Genomic DNA, 13,480 nt, shown 5'->3' on the forward strand with positions numbered 1-13,480 from the left:
ATCCGCACGGTGGTAAGCATTTGCAGATCTAAAGCATTACAAGCATATCGCCTATGTTATAATCCGCTCGCTCCTCCCCTACTAAATCATCACTTGATCTATTTCAATACTACAAGTCTGCCCTATAGCTGCAAAAACGTCTGCACCCTAGCTCCTCATGTTATTTTTGGCACAACTTACACGTCACACAGTTTTCGATCACAACAACTTCTTTTACCTCTGTCCTTACTTCATGTGTGTGTGTGTGTGTGTGTGTGTGTGTCTAGTTCTGCTTTTTCTGTCTGCATCTGTTTCCTGTTCTTAATATACTGCCTCTGCAGCTCTACGCAAGACTTCCTGTTCTGCACAGTTCTAGTCTGGCTGAGCTGTTTGTTTGTGAGTCAAAGCTGGCCTTCCTTTATACAGGCCTTTATTATTTAAATACATAAAACAATATAATCAGAAAATAAGCACTAAGAAAAAAAATATATATATATATTCCTCAACAAGAGCTTCCAGCTTTTTCATTTCCTTTTCATGCTTGATGGGCTGTTGTGCTGAAGTTCGAAATCCAGCCCGTTTCCACTGGCACAGTTCCACATGTGCAGCCCCAAACACATATGCTGAGTCTGTGTAGATGTTCACTCTTTTCCCTTTCCCCAATTTCAGGGCCTCAATGACAGCTCTAAGCTCAGCACGCCGAGCACACTGCTGAGCCCACAACACTCCGTCTTTTTCAGTGACCAGTCTCCCATTTTCTCCCCTCACTACTGCATGCAATTCACCATGCAGGACAGATCTCACTGACAGGATGCAGGCCTGGTGTCATGACCATCACAGGATGCATAAAACAATTACACATAATATAACACGTGCAATCTGGCTCTGTACCATGGAACTCCAGTGTAATATAGGAAAGCCATTCACTTGCCAAGCTTTTATCTCTCACGTCCCCTAACTTACCAGGAAAGGACAAAGTCACATACACCAATACCTCTTTATAATCACTACTATCAACAAACAGTGTCAAGGAGTGGAAAGGCAGAATCCCTGCAACTGGTGAAAAACAGACTGTTTTTTAATGAACATCTGTTTGAAAATTTGACCTCATCATAAATGCCAGGATTAATGGCAGGAGAATTGATGATGGCCCCTCTTATTTAAAACACTGATCCCAGAATTCAAGGTCACTTTAAATAATTCAAAACTGTAAATTGAAAATGTAAATAATTATTGATCCTTTTGCCGTAGTCTTAAAGTGTATATTTATTTTGTACTCTTCTTATATTTATTGCTTGGTTTTTGCACTGATGTAACCTCGTTTTCTCCTCTCTCAATATACTGTGTACTGTGTACTGTATATAACAGAGATGGCAACAAAGTTTACTTTGACTTGACTCATGTTGTCCTAATTAAGTGTGCCTATGCGAAGGCACACTTATTACTATTGCTCGGATTTATTATTATTATTATTATTATTAAGTGTGCCTATGCGAAGGCACACTTATTACTATTGCTCGGATTTATTATTATTATTATTATTATTCTTTTTCCGCCTGAAATTTTGGACCTTAACTCGCCCCACAGTTTTGAGACAAGGTTCACATATGATATATCATTGTGTGCGGCTGGAGCTGGAATGAGTTGCTATGACTTTTGGTGTTTATTACTTCTATAGTTTTTTAAATATGAATATTTTAATGCAAGTTTTTTCCCATTGAAATGAATGGAGAACAAGAAAACTTCATTTGTGGTGTGCTGGCTCACTCTAGTGGTATGTCGGGAGTAATGCGAGGCGGCCGCTGTGTCCCTGTGGACGCTTTTATTTTGTATAACTACCGGAAGTAGTTCCTGTGTACTGACGCTAGCTGGGTAGCTAGCGCCGCGTCGCTTAAAAAGCAGCCGGGCTTGTCTTAAACTTAAGAGGCTGACACTCGCTAAACCACCCGATCGCTCGCCAAGCGACTGTTTCACACTGGACTTATTTTTCGTTTTTATGGGCCGATGATGCTGGTCGATGAGGAAAAACTAACTGAGTTGTTTGCTGGTGGCTAACGCGGAGCTAGCTAGCCACCGGTATGTGTCTCTTTCCCCTCATATGTGGGGAAAGAAACATGTGAGGCGGCCGCCGATCGACCGGTTTTCAGGTGAGAATGTAGGTGTGTAAACGTCAAATATCTGCTCGTTTTGTCAAAACATCCCATATTAGCAACAGATTTCTCACGATGTTGCTGCTAGCCGGCTAGCTAGTTTGGCCGGCCGGCTAGCCGGCTAGCTAGCTCGGCTAGCTAGCGCCGCTTCGCTCAAAAGCACCCAGGCTTGGCTTTCAGTGAGGCGTCTCTAACTCCTTTCACCCCCGATCGCTCCGCAAACAGTCTTTGTCTTAGCTGGACTTATTTTTCGTTTATATGGGCCGATGATGCTGGTCGATGTGGAAAAAATAACTGAGTTGTTCATATACCGGTGGCTAGCTAGCTCCGCGTTAGCCACCGGTATATGTCTCTTCCCCTCGTATGCGGGGAAAGAAACACCGATCGACCGGTGGTGGCTAACGCGGAGCTCAATCGTGGATAAGGGAAACCCAATGCAGGAGAAGCAGGCGGCTGGTGAACTGAATTTCAGGTAAGACGTTATTAACTGCACTCTATTTGGGTCAGATATAAACCGAGTTTAGGTGTAGTTTATTTTCGTTGTGCTGACAGTTACAATAACTGTACTGCGTGCTAGCTAGCACGACGGAGTTTCTATACAGCTGTGCGCGCTAAGTTACTGATTTTGAACTTTATGACAGCCTCCCCTATTTTCAGGCGAGAATGTAGGGGTGTAAACTTCAAATATCTGCTCGTTTTATCAAGAAGTCCCATATTTTATCAAGAAGTCCCATATCTCTCACGATGTTACTGCTAGCGCCGCATGGCAGCTAGCTGGCTAGGGCGGCTTGGCTGACACCTAGGCCGGGCTGACTGATACCCAGGTCGGGCTGGCTGACACCCAGGCTGGGCTGGCTGACACCCAGGCCCGCTCACGCTGTCGTGTCACCCCTAGTCTTTCGTGATGACTCTTGGTTGGCTGCTGGACTTATTTTTCATTTATATGGGCTGGTGATTCAGTATGAGTGTCCGGTGAACTGAATGTCAGGTAAGACGTTATGTATATGTAAGGTAGTGACTGGAATAAGTCACAAGGTGTCGCTGTTGAGCTGCATATATGTTGTAAATTTTAGCAATTTTGACCATTTGTCCTCTGCAGGACACCGTAGTTCAGATTTCTCGTTCGCGTGGGCGCCATCTTGGTTCAGTGTTTACTGTGATGTGCAAAGGTAAGCACTGTCAGTGGCGAACTGCATTGGTTTTGTTTAAAAATAAGTGTTCCACTGTGTAAAATAGCGGTTTGTCATTTAAGCTGAGCATATATTTTGTTTATTGAGAGGTTCATGTATTGTCTGATGAGAGTATGAGACAAAGATATACTTTTCTTTCTTACTCTCATATAAAATATTTAGCTTTTATTAAATAGTTATCTGAATCTTACAACCAAAGTTTGTATAATAATACACAAGATTGGCTGTAGACCATTGTTAATCATTCAGAACACTGTAAAAATAACAAAAAACAAAAAGTGAATGAAAAGTGCATAAATATTTATTTTACGTGTTTGATGTGTGTGGCAGGGCGTGGTCTGCAGTGCCGCTGCAGGGGAGGTGGACCCACCTCAGCGGCATCTGCAATCACGCCTCTCAGGTGTAAAGTCTGTGCTCTCTCTGCTTTTTTTTTTTTTTTTTTTTTTTTTGTGTATGTGTCGGGCTATGAGATGAAAAGCTACAGCCGGCTGTGTAGGTACAGCAACTATGTGTGAAAAGTGGTCCATAACGTAATGCTTCAAAGTGTGTTCATGCAAACATTGTTGGGTCTGCTTATGAACCTCTGCGCACAGCGTCTACAAATTGGGGCTGTACGAAGTCACCTCATCTTTACACAAAACTGTAAGCTGTCATCTGTGAGGTGCGAGCGGTGTTTGGTTTTACCATAGTTCATGGTGGAGAATGGCTGCTCTGCTGAGTTTTGCTCTCTGTAGCTGTTTGAATGGCAAACTATACTGATTAGCGGCGGCATAGGCACACTTAAAATTTCTTCAGAAATTTTCGCTTTCTAGTTGATCACTATCACTTAACCTTCATGGGCCAGCTAATTAAAATCATATTGTAATAATAATAATATAACACTGCTTGGTTCAAACTGAGTGTCAGCTGTTAGGAAACTCCTTTGTGTCAGCAGTACACTTTGAATATATCCTTCCCTCTGTGTTCAAATCCACACCATATGATTATAACCTCCACAGGGATCCTCCCTCTGAGCCTTATTTAACTCTTTATACACACAATATATAGGAAAACTTCAAAAACAGTAACTTGAAATATTTTTGTATGTTACCTTGTTTGATCAGCTGTGTTACTGTTGATATTCATTTTCAGTTTTATTTGTCATATGCAAGTTAACACAGGGTCAACATTGCAATGAAATGTGTTTGACGAGCAGAAGACAAGTCTCTTAGCAGTATAGTACAGTAATAATATTACAATCATTAAAAGACTAAATATATATAAATATATATACACACATGTATAAAGAAAGAAATCTTAAATAGAAATGTGACTGCTCACATGTACATGGGGGGCGGGGGGGGGCAGGAGTGAGCAGCAGTATGTTATGAATAATACAGAGGGAAGGATCATTGCATTGCAGAATGATTAAAAACACTGACTTTTAGAAATTAAAAAGCTTACACAAATACTACTGTCACTGATTACATTATTACATTACGTTATATGCACACACACACACACAAGGCTCCTTTCCATGTGTTTGCCATCACACAGATACAGTACACGCCCTACTGCTCAGAACTGTAAACTTGCTTTGAAATGTCCTGTTTACAAAGGAAAACATCCTTTATCTAATACACCTAATGATTGACAGAAGCATGAATCATAAAATCATAAATGAGTTTAAGGGAAGTATTTGTATTCTTATATGTATTTATTGCCTTTTGTTTTTATATGAAAACTATTGAAAGTTACTGATCTATGACTGACATTATATGAGTCACAGTCACACCTCTCTGGGTTCCCTATAAAGAGATTACACTTGCTGCATCCAGTATCAGACACCTGCTTTTACCTCTTATTTATCTCACTGCATTTTCTGACCTGTTTTAGCTTTGAAGTGTGGGGATGAACAAAAGTATTTGACCAGCATAATATAATCTGCAGTATGATCATTGCTTTAACAAAGTAACAGATAGCTTTAAGAAGGCCTTAAGATGCTTATGCACACAGTTATTATGTTTAGTAGAGGTTCTTGATTAAAACATTTATTTAGTAAAAGTCATATCCATAGTTTCAGTTCGATTATTACATATACGAGAGTGGTTTCTGTCTCTCTGTCTGGTGAGGGGTCAGGAGCTAGTCGCGAGGTGAAACAGGGTGCAATTGTGGTTAGCACACAGACGCAGACACACACACACTTTTAGTTAGATTCATTTATGGGGGAAAGTTTAATTATGTTTTGCTGATGTTGCAAAGAGCAGTTTGTCGCAGAACTGCTGCTGAGGTGTCAAGATGACAAGCGAGCATCCGGCAGTGACAGGATGCACCTGTTATGAAGATGGAAGACGATGTTCTTTTAAACTGTGTTAAAAGGTCATTGTGGTTTTGATTTGACGTATGTATATATCCTGTCTGTGACGTATGAAGGGGCGTCAGTAAACAAACCCTGATGCTATAAAATATCTGTTCATGCTTTGATTAAGTCGAGGACTACTGGCTGTCTGCGTACAGAGTGTCTTCCCACACGTGTGTTCATTAAAATCATCGTTTGACTTCACCCGGCCGGATCGGTGTGGTTATTCTTCGATCACCTCTTGTACCCTTCCTCAATATTGAACCTTAACAGAAGTTAAACTACAGAGGACCATCATCATGACTCCAGTTTTCCTTGTCTTGCTCTTGATGACTGCTGTTCCTCTGGTAAGTTGGACTCTATAAACACTTGGATTTATGGTGCAATGGATTTAGGTCCGATACTGACCTAAATTACTGGATCGGATATCTGAGAGAAATTAAAAAATATAATCCGATCCATTAAATATCACAAAAGCACCTCACAAAACTTGCGACATGGCATAACTCAGCTCATAACCTTTGCACGTCGGAGCAGTAGCCTATGCATCACGTCATAGAGCGGCTGTGGCGTGCAAGACCTGTCGGTGGTCTGGTTGAGCATTTGGAGCCTTGCTATGTGCTCCCAAACTGGCATTTCATCTCCGAGAAAGTTATCCCAGAGAGAAGTAAAGCAAGTGTGTAAGTTTATCTATGAATGTTTGTAAAGCATTCCCAAGTGAAGCTTTACAACTGATACTGAATAAGGAGCGAATGCCTCTTCTTCTCCCCCCCTCCCTCTCCTGTTGCTACTTCAATCATGAAACTGATCAGTGATCAGCTGATTGGCTTTTCTGTCGCGAGTCCCGTCTCTCTTGTTTGTTTTTGGCCCTGTTGAGTACTGCAGCATCAACAGCGAAAGTAACGACGGAGGCAAAAATGTCCTTAATATTTTGGGAACTTTATTCCACATCAACACGGGCAAAACTTTTCCTCATGGGTGCCATTTTTGTTGTGGTATACTTTCTTCTCAGGGGTGTGGCATGTAAAAGGGCATTTATTCCCTTCAAGGACCTGAAGCTCCATAAAACACCCCTCCAATAGCCAAACCCATCTGTTCTCTGATTGGATAGTTAAATTTGTGATTGACATGACATTGACCAATCAGATGAAAGGAAGAAAAATAGGGTCAAAATTCGTACTTGTACCTTGAAACTTGAGAGCAGGGTTTCACACTTATTTTTTGGCTAAGTCCACACACAAATTCTTTTTACACATACAAAACTGATTTACAAGTACAAAATATTTATGACCACAATTTTTGCCCATACCATCTGTGCAGTCTGCAGTTCAGCTGAAGAAAGATGTTGAATCTATTTAATTATTGTAGAAAAATAATTGATTTCTGTGCATTTTTTACACATACATTAAATTAAAGTTGATTACATAATCACGAGGCAGAGAGGGGGGGTGGTTCCCTATTTTTTTGATGGGAGTTGGCAACCCTATTAGGTTAGGTTGTTTAATATTTCTACTAAGTACTCTTTAAATTACCAGAATAAGAAGGATTGTGCCGGTTTAAGTTTATTAAATTGATCAGTATTGCTGAACTATGAAATATTTTGGGTGCAGTGTATTTTCTTTGCGTATCGATGTAACAGAATGGCTTTAGTGTTTTGTTTTTTAGAACTTGAGTATGAAATTATAGAAAATGCAGCAAGATATTTATAAAAAACAGTTTTATTGATTATAAAATGGACCATATCGGATTCATATTGGTATTGGCAGATGTGCAAATTTATGATATTGGTATCGTGACATCTCTTGTTTTTACTTTGGTGCAGTCCTGTTTTTTTAAATGCATTAATGGCTAGCTTCTTACAATTTCATCTTTTTTTCGTGCACTGCTCATTTGGCAAAAATACAAAAAATATCATTAATACATGATTGTGGAAAAAGTCTGTGCTGTGTGTGAACCGATCTCTTTGTGTTTTCATTTAGAAATGCCTTCTCCAAAAATGGGCAGCCCACCATTGTGGCCAAGTCCAATGCTAACCTTATCTTTGGCTATGCTAGCGAGATGAGCGCCAATGACATTGCCCGTGTAAACAAGCTTTATGGCTGCTGGTAAAAGAGCGTGAGTAAAATAATAAACCAAATAGAATGACTTTCTTATAGTATAATACTACTATAAGAAAGTCATTCTATTAACATATGAAACACAACGAATAATACACGGCACTCAGTTTGTTTTATGTTTCTTCCATTAACCAGAAGTTTTAAGGACGGCAAGAAACAACCAGAATCCAGACGCTTCAGCTCGGCCTGTTGTCCTGTAAAAATATTGGAAACAAATGTAATATAGAGATCTGAAGTTTATATTTGGAAAGTTATATTCACTTGTTTTTTACAATTATGTGTGATGTTGTTTTAATTTAATATTTAATCTATTTGATAATTATCTGGAAATGCAAATGAATGTCTTTGTGTTGTGACTGTTTTTAACTTTGTTGTTAATGTCAGTGCTTGTAAACTGTTTATTGTGCCTCCAGATAGATGCGTTTGGACCTTCTTCTAAAATAAAAGTACCTGTTAACACATAACAGCCCTTTATTTAAGTCATTAATGTAACACAATTTCTAACTAAAATTATCCCTAAACATATTTAATTGGCTAAGGTTTGGTCATTTTGGTCTTTCTTTTTATATTTTGTCATACACTCAACAAAAATATAAACGCAACACCTTTGTTACTGCTCCCATTCCCCATGGGATGGACGTAGAGACCTAAAATTCATTCCAGATACACAATATAACCATCCCTCCCAAACAGTGGTCACAAATCAGTCCAAATGTGTGGTAGTGGGCACATCTGCCATATTGAGATAATCCATCCCACCTCACAGGTGTGCCACATCAGGATGCTGATCTGACATCATGAGTAGTGCACAGGTGTACCTCAGACTGCCCACAACAAAAGGCCACCCTGGAATGTGCAGTTTTGTCTCACAGCAAAATGCCACAGATGCCACAAGCAATGAGGGAGCGTGCAATTGGCATGCTGACAGCAGGAATGTCAACCAGATCTGTCGCCCGTGCATTGAATGTTCATTTCTCAACCATAAGCCGTCTCCACAGGCGTTTCAGAGAATATGGCAGCACATCCAACCGGCCTCACAACCGCAGACCTCGTGTAACCACACCAGCCCAGGACCTCCACATCCAGCAGGTTCACCTCCAAGATCGTCTGAGACCAGCCACCCAGACAGCTGCTGGAACAATTGGTTTGCACAACCAAACAATTTCTGCACAAACTGTCAGAAACCGTCTCAGGGACGCTCAACTGCATGCTCGTCGTCCTCATCGGGGTCTTGACCTGACTCCAGCTTGTCGCCGTAACAGACTTGTGTGGGCAAATGCTCACATTCGATGGCGTCTGGCACGTTGGAGAGGTGTGCGCTTCACGGATGAATCATGGTTCACATTGTTCAGGGCAGATGGCAGCTGAGAATGTCCCAGTTCTTGCATGGCCAGCATACTCACCGGACATGTCACCCATTGAGCATGTTCGGGATGTGCTTGACCGGCGTATACGACAGCGTGTACCAGTTCCCACGAATATCCAACAACCTCGCACAGCCATTGAAGTGGAGTGGACCAACATTCCACAGGCCACAATTGACAATCTGACAGACTCCATGCGACGATGTGTTGCACTGCATGAGGCAAATGGTGGTCACACCAGATACTGACCGGTTCTGGGTCCCCAGACCCCCAATAGCCCAAAAAACTGCACATTCCAGGGTGGCCTTTTGTTGTGGGCAGTCTGAGGTACACCTGTGCACTACTCATGATGTCAGATCAGCATCCTGATGTGGCACACCTGTGAGGTGGGATGGATTATCTCAATATGGCAGATGTGCCCACTACCACACATTTGGACTGATTTGTGACCACTGTTTGGGAGGGATGGTTATATTGTGTATCTGGAATGAATTTTAGGTCTCTACGTCCATCCCATGGGGAATGGGAGCAGTAACAAAGGTGTTGCGTTTATATTTTTGTTGAGTGTATTAAAATACAGAAGGAAAATTAAAAGTAATGTAAAATTTAACATCATGGCTCTTGTCACTAAGTATTTAAGTCAATACCTTATAGAATATCAAAATGTGCAATTGAAAATTTATTTTTACACATTTTTTTAAGTGATTAAAATCGTGTCCAGAGTTTTTGTCAACACCATCAGATTTTTTTAAAAGTACAAAAAAATCTGGAATTATTGTGGGTAGCTTACACTCTGAGGACCCCTTACCACTTCCTGTTTGATACACATGCCATGAGGTCACTGCTGTGATAATCTTTTTTATTTTATTTCATTTATGGCATACCTTTCTGATAAAACTCTGTATCACAACCATAGTCCGTCAACACCAAAGTTGATGTAATCCAAGATTTAATTTATTTTTTTTTTTTGTAGAAAGAGCTTAATTTAGGAGGCTTGTAGAGGCCATAAACAAATGATGAAAAACAAGATGACTTCTGTCAGAAAAATGTGTTATGAGAGAAAGTCGGGTATTTTGTCAACACCATCAGATACCTATAATAACCTGTCTTTCTGATTTCACTATGTGTACATCAGGTGTTCATCCAAAGTGGGCCGTCGGGGGGGAAACAGGAAATCTCCTTGAAAAAATCCTGAAAATGGCCACTGTACAACATGAGGTTCTCCATGCTCTGGGCTTTCGCCACGAGCACTCTCGCTCTGACAGAGACAAGCACGTCTACATCCACACTGAAAACATCGAGCCAGGTCAGCTCAGCTTGGGTGTATTTTTATGTGCTGTACAATGAATGCAGATGTTGCTAAGTTACTTTAAAATGTCTCATTACAGCCTTGCTTCCCAGGAAAATGAAATGCTCCTGCTTAGATTTTGTGGCATTTAATGAATAACGAGACTCTCCATGCAACCTAAACCTGGAAAAAGATTTGGAGGTTGGAAGGCAGCTGAGAAAACCAACATTCGTGTTTAAGTCTTTGCTCTTTTTTCAATTCCTGTGCAGGACACGAACACAACTTCAAGAAGGTGCAGACTAACAACTTGGAAACTACTTATGACTTTAAATCTGTCATGCACTATAGGAAGTAATTCTTTGTGTGAATCCTTACATATGTATTTTCAGGAGTAAATCAATGTCAAACTTGGTTTCTTAAAGTGGAGTCATAGGATTTGCACAGACTTTCTTTGTACAGCATGCGGCCCATTTTTTTCCTGGAAAATTTGACTAAAAGTGTCAGAACTAGTTACTATGAATAAGTTTAATTCAGCTGACAAAAACAGTCTTCTCGGTAAGTGTGAGTGTTCCTAAATTTGCATAGAAATTGGTGCAAAACTTTCACAGACTGACACTACATTAAGTCATTGCATTAGCCTACAAAAAAACAGAGAGAGGAAAAATAATATGCAGGAAAGAATTCCTAATAATCTTACCTCCTTAATCATAAATATACCTGATATACGTATGTGTTTGTGTTCCCTTACTCTTTTTAACAAACATGTTTTTGTTTTTCTTTAGACATGCCTTCTCCAGAAACCGGAGTCCAACCATTCTTGCTCGGCCCAGACATAAGCTCGACTTTGGACATGGCAAACAGATGAGTGCCAAAGACATCGCCCGTGTAAACAGACTTTACAAGTGCAGTAAGTGAAAAGGTAAAAACTATGTCACTGTAAACCTTTCTCTATGACATTTTCTTATTTTATGTGAGAAACCCAGTGAATGTGTGACAGTACTCATTGTGTTGTATTGTTAAAATGCCACGGACCCGAGTCCTCCAGAGCCGGGTCCGTGAGCAGTGTGGACTTTTGTTGTTGTTGTTGTCGTTATTATTATTATTATTGTTATTACTATTATTTGGTGTATGTGTGTGCACTGTTCTGCTGTCTGGGGTTTTGTTCCATGTGTCTATGTATAGGGAGGTGTGTGTGTGTGTGTGTGTGTGTGTGTGTGTGTGTGTGTGTGTGTGTGTGTGTGTGTGTGTGCGCGTGCGTGCGTGGTTGTGGCTGTAAGGCCGGGCTACAGGCACTGTCAGGCCTGTGGATGACTGGCCACGCCCAAGGAGGATGCCACACACCTGGAGCTGATCAGCGTCAGTGGAGGGAGCTACTTAATCCCGGAGAGCAGCCATTTGGCTTTTCTACCTTTAAAACCCGGAGAGCAGCCAAATGGCTGGTAGGCTTTTAGCTAAGCTTTAGCTTCAGCCAAGTGGAAGCTAAATTGGCTAGTCATTCATATGTATATTAGGTTGTTACCTGGGAATTCTGGAGGGAGGGGAGTGGGGGTTTGAGTGGATTGAGGAATTTCCCTGCGAATCTTGTTGACTGTGCCGAGGATGGTGGTTTTCCGTCTAAGAAGTTTTTGCGCAAGTGAAAGCGATGTGAAAAAATTGTCCGTGGTAACATTTCTGCCCTTGTCTAGGAATGGTTCCATCAGCCTCATTACAACATTTTCAGAAAGTCTCTCCCCAGTGGGACGATTGGGGTCCTTGCCAAGATATGGGAAGACATTGCAAATGTACTTGGATTTTAGGTCGCAAGCCACCCAAAACTTGATCCCAAACTTGTCAGGTTTACTTGCAATATACTGCAGGAAACAGCACCGAGTCTTTGATGGGAAAAGCTGTTCATCAACGGTGATATGTAGACCAGGGTTGTAGCACGTGATGCAGTTGGTGACAAATGATCCTCACACACTGGAAATTGCAGCGAACTTATCAGTCTTTGCTGGGTTTTAAAGGTAGAAAGGTAGAAGCCTGGGGATGCTACTGTTAATGGTGTGGTGAAGCCTCCACCAACGCGGGATCACTATGTGAGACTCCACGTTAGTCTTCCAGTTTAGGTTTAGTCAGCGAGTGCATGCCTGCTATAGTTAAGTGTCCTGACAGCTGCCGCTATTGTTTCCTGCAGGAGGAGCGTGGGAAGCCAGAAGAGCAGCGAGCACGGGGAGTGCAGACACACGGGAGCAGAGAGCACAAGGAGGGCACGACACGGGAGTCACGGGAGAGCACGGGGATTTATTGTTGTTTGTTTCCTTTCACTGTAAATAAACGCACTGCTGATATTCCGAGCTCCGCGCCTGGGTCCTCCTTCCTTACTTCCCCACGGCTGGCCATCGTCAACCGTGACATAAACAGATCTGTAACGATGGCAAAAACAGGACTACTGACGCTGAGCTCTCAACTCGTCATGTTCACATCAGCAAACCAGATCTGCTGTTTGCAAAAATGTTACTCCAGCACCAGAAAATGTGGATTGATGCTTGTAGCCTTCGAGTACTAAGAGCCTACCTGACATTTTTTTAAGTTTCTATTAGAACGTGGTAAAGACCTCTTCTTCATCATCATCTGTTATACTTTATGTGGGAGAAATGTCTTCACCTTTGTCTGCACTTCAGTATTCCTTTGAATTCCTTTATATCCTGTTTCCATTTTGGTGCAGTTACACTTACATCTTATACCAACTAGTACCACCTACCAACTTTTATTTTGTGGTTTATTTTCATATGGTGTGTCTCTTCTCAATAAAAATCTAATTTATTACTCATAAATGACTCATACATTTATTATTATAACTGTTCTGTAGGAGTTGAAGTAAAGAATCATCTGTAAGGCCCATCGCTAACGATGCTTTGTTCTTATGTCAGTCTATCCCATTAGGGCTCTTTTGGCTTCTATAATCACTGTACCTTCCAGTCCAGCATCCTTTCCACTTATTTGCATCTGAACCAACAGCTCCACCAGCAAACGACTGCTTTCCTCAGCATTTATCCCCACAGCAGTACATTTGTT

General features: G+C 41.2%; 1 protein-coding gene across 2 annotated transcripts; it reads left to right on the forward strand.

Annotated features, from left to right (window-relative positions):
- Positions 1-1,558: 1,558 nt before the first annotated feature.
- LOC147339474 (low choriolytic enzyme-like) lies at positions 1,559-13,206 on the forward strand. 2 transcript variants are annotated; one of them, XM_086294478.1, is made up of 5 exons: positions 1,559-2,126; positions 10,274-10,444; positions 10,696-10,777; positions 11,209-11,345; positions 12,600-13,206. In XM_086294478.1, the coding sequence occupies exons 1-4, from the start codon at positions 2,078-2,080 to the stop codon at positions 11,339-11,341; spliced, it is 435 nt and encodes a 144-aa protein (XP_086150604.1). In that variant the 5' UTR covers positions 1,559-2,077; the 3' UTR covers positions 11,342-11,345; positions 12,600-13,206. The 2 variants fall into 2 exon arrangements, 1 of the variants encoding a protein (XP_086150604.1); XR_015129772.1 differs by lacking the exons at positions 1,559-2,126; positions 10,696-10,777; positions 12,600-13,206 and having other exon boundaries at positions 9,636-10,444; positions 11,209-11,342.
- Positions 13,207-13,480: the final 274 nt, after the last annotated feature.

This window comes from Aulonocara sp. 'chitande type north' Nkhata Bay, linkage group LG1 (assembly GCF_057382095.1).
Source record: "Aulonocara sp. 'chitande type north' Nkhata Bay isolate Kocher_YH1m ecotype deep benthic linkage group LG1, A_spYH_male_GT1.1, whole genome shotgun sequence".
Lineage (NCBI taxonomy): Eukaryota > Metazoa > Chordata > Actinopteri > Cichliformes > Cichlidae > Aulonocara > Aulonocara sp. 'chitande type north' Nkhata Bay.

Bases quoted from the DNA above. Each gene is read 5' to 3' on its own strand.
- LOC147339474 (XM_086294478.1), top strand. From the start codon at position 2,078: ATGTGGGGAAAGAAACATGTGAGGCGGCCGCCGATCGACCGGTTTTCA. The intron at 2,127-10,273 runs GTGAGAATGTAG...TGTGTACATCAG, and splicing joins GCCGATCGACCGGTTTTCAG to GTGTTCATCCAAAGTGGGCC. The intron at 10,445-10,695 runs GTCAGCTCAGCT...ATTCCTGTGCAG, and splicing joins CACTGAAAACATCGAGCCAG to GACACGAACACAACTTCAAG.